The sequence below is a fragment of the Perna viridis genome, chromosome 15 (assembly GCF_037379345.1).
Source record: "Perna viridis isolate PV_CMFRI_1.1 ecotype Kerala chromosome 15, ASM3737934v1, whole genome shotgun sequence".
Classification (NCBI taxonomy): Eukaryota; Metazoa; Mollusca; class Bivalvia; order Mytilida; family Mytilidae; genus Perna; species Perna viridis.
In genome coordinates this window covers 2,784,442-2,794,366 of record NC_142459.1, presented here as the reverse complement: position 1 = coordinate 2,794,366, position 9,925 = coordinate 2,784,442, and the positions used below count along the sequence as shown (strand labels likewise).

Sequence of the window (9,925 nt, the reverse complement as noted above, 5' to 3'; positions counted from 1 at the left end):
TACTGTTTGTATAATTGATAAGACAATTAGAAAATGTCTAGAAAGCTAGTTCATTAAAAGACAACAGGCTTTCTTCCTAAGAAATTACCAGATTTAGATATAAACAAACCTGACAGACATGAAATTGAAAGAAAACTGTAAAGTGAAAGGTGCCGATGGACACATTTTGGAAGCATGGTGACGGTATACAAATGATTTGAAGTATAAATCTTTGATCTATAAACACATTTCTTATCTACGTCAATGTCGACCAACATACACACACAGGGGCAAAGACCATACATGGAAAACAGACTTACACAACAAAGAACATAAAATAACCAAAATCATACATAATAAGTAACTCCACTAAAACTGGGAACATGGACCAGGTGCACCGGTAGGGTAAGTGCCCTCTGCTTTTCTAGAATCACCCGCCGAGCTGCTCATAAAAAAGTCAAGTATAAGTAAAAGCCTTTATTTTTGTTTTTCCGTTTTCCTTTTTTTTGCCTGTCTCCATATGTATCGATTCAGGTATATATAGTTCTAAACTTGTCTTGAGCTGGTATGTCAGTTAATTGCTAGTAGTCATTAGTCCGTACATTTGTGTAACTTATATTCAGTATCTATATTTCCGTTTTAACAAGAGTCTCAGACCTTTTTCAGCTGATGTAACGGTGTGTATAATTGTATTTTGTCCACAGCGACCCGATTTTTTAGGGGAAGGGTTGTGATCAACTACTTTAACCCCCTCCCCCCGCGCATTTTTGCTTTTGTCCCCAAGGTAGGAATTTTTGCCGCCCCTTGTATGTCTTGTTTTTTTTAAATTTAGTATTTTTGTTTTCATGTATTTGTGTATATTGATGTTTTAGACTAGCTACAGTTTGCCCTGTGGTGTGAGGGTTTCGTCGTCGTTCATTAAAGAACAATGTGCGGCCTTGGGCTGACATGTTCATCCCGTTGGGAGTTGTTGTCTCTTTGGCTTTTACACTATGTTTATTCTTGTAATATTATATATAATCTAAAGTTTTAAAAAGAAAGAGTCACGGAATATTACGTAAAAAATCACCCTCTAGAATATGATACAATAATAAGTCTCAATCATAAGAAGGATAATCTTGATTCTTACAGTTTTCGTTCCCTCCATATATCTTAACATCTGTTCAGTGGCTAGCCTGGTTGGTATTTATTGGTTTCTTTGATACCTTAACATCTGTTCAGTGGTTGGTATTTATTGATTTCTTTGATACATTTAATGTATTGATACAGTGCAGCCAGTCATAAATAAAGTTCAATTTTATTTATTGAATACTTCATTAAAATATAATCAATTTTGCGCATGAAATAATTGCGTAGATTTATTGAATTTTATGTGCCCCCATGATACATGTAATGATACATCATGAGGGCAATATCTGCCCGATCATGTTCTTCACATTCCTCATTCAATCATTTACCTACTCCATATTGCATAATACACTATGAAATTTTCAAAAATTTCAGATGTTAATTATTTATCATGATGTACTACAATTACGTAAAAATTCTACAGAACAATTTTTCGACTAAAGTAATTCTGAAATTCTGCCATCCTATTATTAAGGATGTTCGGTCATCTTTTTCAGACTTTTCGGACTTGTCTAATTTTTTTCAATTTGTCTAACTGTCTGGTCTTTGTCCCTGGATTACATTCTTTTGATTACCGCTACAACCTTTGTTCCCTTGATTACTCTTTCATAGCACTGATATAGTCTGCCTAGTGACACCCACTGGTCTTTCCATAACTGTAATAAAGCAGACTTTACAATGTTGTTTTGGAAATTTTTATGAACACCTTGATATTTCAGCACTGGATTTAATCAATCAAACTTACTATGAGAAAAACCTTTGAAAACTCTAGAGATATTCTTTTCAAATCAAGATTTCATATACTAGTACTAGACACATACGTAAAATATAAATAAGCATCGACCAGGCACTTAACATTTCATGTTTTTCATCAGTTTCTTGTACAAAACATCGAATTTCTCTTTATGCGACATATATTTTTTGTCTGATTAAAAATTACTTCTATTGTCGAAAAAAAACGTTTCTGCATTTAAATAATGTAGTATAAACCTTCAACGATTTCGTAAATACTATTTGATAATTTAAAGAGTTCTTGCAGAAAAAAACATCTTTTCCGGTTTATGAATTGAAATTTGGATTAGAATTAAAACTTGTTTCTGTAGACGATTCTACTTTGTGATGACAAAGGATGTTTTATGTTAACATATTATTTATTAATTTGTAAAAGCTGCATTGCTAGTGCAGTGTATTACAACTTCCTGCATTGTTCGATTCTGCTTTCTAGTCTCATCCTATTATTGGAACCACTGGAACAAACAAAACGCAAAGGTACATTGCTAGAAATGTCTTAATTAATTCCATTTATTGGTGGTAAATTGTATTTGAAACAGATTGATGCGATTAAAAAAAACATATTTGTTTCGATATCTTCGGATTTGAGTTTTTTTTCTGTATATACGCTGTATTGGAAGAGTATCCTTTCGTTTCTAAACTATTTTTCAATCATCTAAATCAACATTTTATTCCCATCAGAGCACTTTGGCAATGCTCCCGTTTTTATTGAAATACAAAGTAGCCCATTCACTTTTGTTTCTAGGTGAGTGTTATTTCATATCCTTTGTGTGTTATCCTCGGATATTTTTTTCTCTTTGATATTATAATAATATAGCAATATTCTCATTTTACCAAGATATTGATAAAGTCAGGATGTTCCAACGAAATTCCAAGAATAATGTTAAATGTTTTTTTATCGTTTTTGTCATGCCGCTGAAATGTTTTGGGTTATTTTGCAACATACCCTCATAAGATTCCTCAACGATGATCGTCGCTGATTTTGAAGTCTTTCCAAATAAATTGGTAGCGGTACATACGATAATTCCACTGTCTTGTAAATTGTTTATCTGTATAACTTCACCATTTCCGTACAGAACATGTGATGGCAGGGGACGTGGATCATTGGATAGCTTAAAAACAATGGCTGATGCTTATGTTTAAACAATAAATCATTAGTAAGTTTCATTTGAAACTATGGATCGTTACACTGCTTAAGAGCCAAATACAATTTCTTTTAATTTTGTTGCTATGGTGAATGGAGATTGGAGATAGTGTATCACTGAATTTAAGCTATTTATTTGTATGAAAAATATGAGTTTGGATTACACTTAACCGGTGGTTTAAATTTAATTCAAAATGTTTTGACAGAGAATGAAAGATCACAAAATACCGATAAAATTTGAAATATGACTGGAAATGAAAATAACACACTAAAACAAAACTACTAAAAGGAAACAAGATAGGAAGTATAACTGTAAAACAATGATCAACATAAAGGGTCAATTCTAATGTTTTGGTCATGTGATGTTACAAGTGTTTAAAAGAAAGATTGCATTTAGTTTTGAATTACATAATGGCCAAAATAGAATATAAATCTACATCATTCATGCCCAAAGATTGTCTGAAAATGGCCAATGAACTCTGACCCAAATATCCCCATGCGGATCCGTTTAGCAAAAGAATAAGATCGCAGCAGCACTAAGCTTGTCATAAGAGGCGACTGAATGGCGCTCAGAACACTGACTGGGGTCTAGGGCGCTCTGCCAAAAAAGCAACTGGGTTGTGTCCCAGGGAATTAGGTACCCCTTGCATGGCACGTGCTTGGGGTTGTCAGGCCATAATACGGAAAACCTGAACGCAAAAGAACCCTGGTGTAGTATTGGTAAGGAAAGGTAGCCTCAGCTACGCTAGCTACAGAAAATGGCCCAATATTGAGACTGAAGCATATTAGAGACTTTATAACAGGGATTTAACTACAATGTTCATGTACTTTTAATACAGCTATACGTTTCTTTCACAAGACATTTCAGTTAGGATTTTCGTTTGGTAATTTTAGTACTAACAATTTTTTTCATTTCTCAGTACTTTGAATTTCAGTCATATTTCAGTATTTAAATTTTAGTCGTTTGTTATTGAAATTTATTCACTTTTTCAGTACTTTGTTCTTCTATCGTTCATTAGTACTTTTTCAATTCAACGGAAACATGACATTTTCTGATTTTTTCAACTTTGGTGTATTGATTTTATGGTTTCGTTGAATATGTGTATTGTTGTCTCTTTCTTTTAAAGTTTCTTGTTCTATATCAATTTACTATTTTATGCAGTCCAAGCTCCAAACATCTTTTTAAGACTTGTTTTTGAGGAATTTTGGTCTGGTTTCCTTCCTTTGATTTCACATTTATTTTCTCGTTAATACAGTTGAGATCATGTAAGTTGGATTTCAGGTGAGTTTTCATTTGTTCGAATAAGAACATATCATTATAAAACTTGATTGTTGTTTTTGTTACAAATTTTTATCCAATACAGAAATGACACAATTAAATGAGCAGTTTTGTTTATATTTCGAAAAACCAACAGGTTTTAACACAAAAACATTAATGTTATGTTAAATCGTTTATCTACCACATAATAAATACTAATAACTTTCATTTTTTGTCATAAATAAAAGAAGAGGGCCATGCACAAGCAGAAACTTTATAGTTTAGAAAAAAAATATTTTGCAATAGGGTGATACCTTGAAAAGGAAGTATATTCATAATCACCTATAATACCTCAAAAGGGTTTAGAAATACTTTAACACATGGAAATATAGACAGCTGTGAACACATGCCGCACTCGTCCCGACATTGAAGCAAACTGAAAACCTGCCAAGAGTCGTAACAAAGAATATGCTTCACAGGGCGATGCATGATACGACAACAGAGGTCGAACCCTAAAAATTGGAGCAAGTATGAACAAACCATTCAAGCTTCATTCACTTGTTAATTTTAATTGCGATTCAATTTCGATACAGGAAACGAATTTTACCAGAGCCACAGTGTTCCCCTTATTCTTCAATAAGCACAACTCCTAAAATCAATCCCAGCCTTCCCTTTGTGGCATGACACCTTGTGGTGCAATTTCAAAGAGATTCATTCATATTTACAAGTTTATGTTCGGAAATCATGTAAATTCTTTTTTCTGGTTCGTTTTTCCTAAGCGGTTTAAGGCACACTCCCGAAATCAACCCCAGACTTCCTTTTAGTTATGTCATTTAGTGGTACTCTAAATGTATTAATTTTCGCGGCAGCTAATTTTCGCGGTCTCTGAAAAATCAACATGTTCGTGGGTATTACTTTTCGCGGTTTTCAAGGTTGATAAAATGAAGTTTTTAATAGTCTCAGCAGTGTGTGATTCCAATTTTGATCTGTTATGTTACCGTTAATATTTCAATAAATTAAAATATATTAATGGCTGCCGTTAATACGACATAAAAAAAAGTCCACATGCATAGTTTCTTCAGGTCATTTTTATCAACAGTGCACTCTTAATTAAAACTTAAAATAACTTAGTTGACCAAGCCGTAGCTTATTGTAGGGATTAACTTTTGACACTTTAATTGCATGTTTACGGATTAACTTTATATTGACAGTTATCAGCGTGTGTATTTAACAGTAACGTTTATCGGTAATTACCTGTGCCTGAAATATAAACCACATACTTTTACCGTTTACATTTTTATAATAGACTTAGTGTAAATTCATACCTAAACGATCCTTACTCCGACGATGTTTCTATAAAATTGTGGAAACCATGACATAACGGTCAACATATTTAGTAATTTGAATTATATTTTTCCGGGTACTAATTTTCACGTTATTGATGCACACGCAAAAATAGCAAACATTAGTACACAGCTGAAATTAATAAGTTTACAGTATATTACAACCATGAAATCTAATATGAATAAGCCTGAAATATTATAAATGCTTTACATATCTGATCAAATTGAATAGTAGTTACCATATACCAGTACATATATCATATAATATTACACTTAAAACATAACTAGACATTGCAGGAAGTCTTGCAGGACTTCAACCCCTTGCAGTCTGTTTTTAGCATATTTGGGGACGTGTGTGTCATAACATTATACAACCGCAAATGTTTGAGGTCGTATAAAACCAGAACTTAAAAAGAAACACACTAACAAAAGAATAAAAAGAAATAAAAAATTACAGTAGCCTATTCACTCCCCCACTGGAATAACCCTTTTTTCGAAGGGTTGGGGTAAAATTCTTCAAAACTGAAAGATCCAGTTGTGTCAATATGAATATTGGAAAAATGTGTCAATCTTTTTATAATCTGATAAATTGTACCCAAGTTAGGTTACATAAATGAAAGTTGAAGGACACCAACAACGATAACGATGAATGATACTATGTAATAATCTGAACTACTCGGCCATTTCTGCTACACTAAAAAATAACCTCGGATACAGAAAGAAGAATTTCTTCCTGAAAAAAATGTCGGAATAATAGACTTAGACGAATCAAAGTAGTTCAATTCACCTTGTTGCGCTAAAACATTTGATTGGATAGCACTAGAAATAACAAGAGCTCATCCAAGAATTTTGGCGCGAAGCGAGGAGCTACGAAAAAAGTAATGGTAAAAAAATTAATCAGTTTAACTATAGTTTTAGAATCAGATCGGTCAAATTCCGGACAGATCCATCCGCCTTTTTTTGTGTAACTAGAAAGGGTCGGGTGTTCCGATTGACTATATAATTGCAAATATTAGTTGTAGTGGTGGAAGAAAAAGACTACTAAGAATTATACATTTTATTTTGTACCCAGAAAATTATATCCACACCAAATAAAAAACTATATATGTGTTTCACATATATTTTATGATTAATTATATAATAATTAATCATAAACATATGATTAATTATATAATAATAAATCTATTGAACAAATATGAGTAAGTTGTTAATGTAAAAAACATTCTGATCACATTGTTACCAATATGTTCAAAATAAACGAAATTGAGGTTAACGAACCCCGCTGTGGTATTCGATAGGAGTAGGAACCTTTGCGATCCGCCGCAGGAGACTAAATTGCCTGACCCTGCCCATCCCTCCTTTTTCTAGTGGCAATCAAAATTTGTCGACCCCTTATCCTTGTGTCCCATCCCTTTTTACATTGCCTGAATATAGTTAAAATATTGCTGCTCGGGCGTTTTATACCAATAATCAATCAATCAATCATTGAATACTTGATGATTAATTTATTATAGTCCAATAGAATCTTTTTATCCACCTTCTCGCTTCATCAAAATATCATAAACCTATATAGTCACCATTAAGATATTTGGACAAGGTTCCAGCCGCAGCAAGAGTATTTTTTTTTCTAGAATCTCTGAACAGGTCGTGAACAAGTCCTAAAATAAGGGTTACCCCTTTTTATGATTCTACCCTTCATATGGTTTTTTTTAAATTAAAAATCAGAGTTGAGTTGAAAGTGGGATTAACTCATAATTTTGCAATATCTTTACTGAGAAGGTTAACTTTTTATAAACATAATTGTAATTTAGTACCTGAAAATTTAGCGGTTTTTAAATATTTTAGTCGAAATAATTTTTTTTTTTGTATTTTGCTCGGTCAGATTAAAAATTCGATGGATATAATGAGTATATGGAGTAGAAATATTGGACCTGTAACTTTACAATAACCATATGCTTCCTTTGTAAACGGCAAAAGTTATAGAAACAATCCCACGGTTAGCAATATTGCATATTAAGGAGACATTTTCTTAGTTTTTAAAGTGGGTAAAAGAGTAATCAAGGGAACCAAATTTTTAGAGGAATTCAAACACCTGAATAGGAAGTAGACAAATACGACCAAGAACACAAAGTATCTAATATAAATACATACAAAGTAACACAAGTAAATGATCAATTCGGACTCCATTGCAAACTGGCAGCATAGACCAGTTGTACCGATAGGATGAGCTTAAATATGATAAAAATACAATATGAGAGATAGTACCCAAAGTGGAGGGTTAATATCATAACTTGTAACTTGTCCCAAACATGATGAAACATCAAACATTCAATTCCAAGCCCCGGTTCTTCTATGAATTTGTTAAAAGAATATTTTTTCCTCTTCTAGTATAGTCTGTGTTGCTGTCATTATCTGTTTTAAAATGACTTTTATTGCAAAATGTCGACGGCGATGTTTCCAGTGACCACAAGCTTTCATCGATGGTATCAGTTACGCGCTTGAATGTTCACATTTATTTTCGTCTCGGTAAATCGAACAAAAGATCCAGTAAACAAACTTCAGTTTGGGCGTGATTTTTGTTTATTAACACGATATTAATGAAGTTGAATTCCGACAACGATTTTTTTATTAAATAATCGTATATCGGTAATCTGTTCCGCACAACGACAGAAAACCACGGTACTGAGAAATGAATGAGACGAATAGAAAATTGAAAATTGACTGAAATTTACGGTACTGTACAGGTGGTGATTCACGCATGTCCAGTTAAGACACAAATACATATTGCATTGTTCTGCGGTTGTAGTTCTATTGTGGTAAACAATTATACAGAAATATGAAATTGACACTTTCTTGTTTTGTTTTGTTTTTTAGTTTGTTTTTGTTTGTTTTTTCTTTATATTGTTTAAATGGAAGATAAATACAATCATTTCTCAAAAATACAGATCTAAATGTAAAATAACTATAATTACACCACAGAATGGTGTTCGTAGTTTCAAGTAGCAAGCATCAATTGTAATGTTTTTTTTTCTGCACTATGATTCACTATATCATTGTCTGTATTTATAAGGATTGGTATTTAAAAGCACACTTTCCTCTAACTTTACATTATTTCCTGTCTACAAAAGGAATAAAAACATTTGTCGTATAATAAAAACTTAACGTAATGATTCATCTAAATGCCTACCGATTCATATGACCACGTGATATGAGGTTTGGGAACACCTGTTGCTTTGCATGTAAAATTTTTGGCAGAACCAGCATCTCCGGAGTAGGCAAGCGGTACTTTAACGATTGTGGGTGGAGCTGAAAATTTCCACTTATGAATTAAAGTAGCATTGTTGTAATTTTTTTACATGTATTTTGTAAAATGTAGATAACGAATTTGATACAAAAAAAAAACAAAATAAGCAATTTTATTCATAAGTCAAACACTTATGGTAAGACTTTGTAAGAATCAGACAAACTGGAAAGAACATCTGAAACACTCTCAAATACAAAACGATTACGAAGTATATTTTCACTTGAGATCCTTTTTTTTTAATTTCCTCTATTTGATCTCTGTTTGAAAATGATCGTTAAATTTCAGAAAATTCAGGTCTTTCACAAGGCATCTGTCGCAAAAAAATAATGCTTTTCAATGAAATTATACTCCTTTTCATGAAAATGGTATGAAAATTTTGTCTCTATTTACTTTAATAGGTAAATTGCAGTTATACCATTTTTCTCACAGATATTTGTGTCTCATAAAGTCTTTAACAAATTACCGCAGGTGTTTATTCTAGATTAATTACAATTTAATTTTGTTAATCTGGGATGGGGATATATATTCATTACATAATTTCGTCTTTCGTTATTTTTTCGTCGGTTTTATATAATGTTTCTAGTCATATCGTACAAATATATTTTTAGCAACAAAACAAAAATGAAAACATTCATTGCTTTTCACAAACTTATACACACCAGTCAAGACCTTCAGCGTAATGTTGTTATGACTTGAACCGGCGACATTACTGGCTGTGCATGTATACAAACCCGCGGCTTCTTTAGTGACATTGTGTATCGTTAAAACTTCACCAGTGACATTGAAAGACTGAGAGGTACGATCCTTTAAAGAAAAGTATTTATGTATGTTAGCATGCCGAAAAGACAGTCCTACGTTTCCAAATTTGATATAATCCTCTAACAAGAAGTTAATGCCAGGACTATAAAAAATGCACATCAAAGTTATTGAAATGAATACAGAAAGTAAACTGTCGTAAACAGTGGAGAGGAACGAAC

At 32.5% G+C, this 9,925-nt stretch overlaps 1 protein-coding gene across 5 annotated transcripts in view; it reads right to left on the bottom strand.

The window, feature by feature from the left end:
• Nucleotides 1-2,239: 2,239 nt before the first annotated feature.
• The window catches only part of LOC148596518 (uncharacterized), a 54,008-nt gene continuing 46,322 nt past the window's right edge, over nucleotides 2,240-9,925 (bottom strand). For all 5 annotated transcript variants that reach the window (XM_088563680.1, XM_088563684.1, XM_088563683.1 and 2 more), the window contains 4 exons: nucleotides 9,608-9,752; nucleotides 8,832-8,950; nucleotides 2,846-3,011; nucleotides 2,240-2,354 (listed from right to left, as the gene is read on the bottom strand). In XM_088563680.1, the coding sequence (XP_088419806.1) occupies nucleotides 2,335-2,354; nucleotides 2,846-3,011; nucleotides 8,832-8,950; nucleotides 9,608-9,752 (450 nt within the window). In that variant the 3' untranslated portion in view covers nucleotides 2,240-2,334. The remainder of the gene's footprint in view (nucleotides 2,355-2,845; nucleotides 3,012-8,831; nucleotides 8,951-9,607; nucleotides 9,753-9,925) is intronic.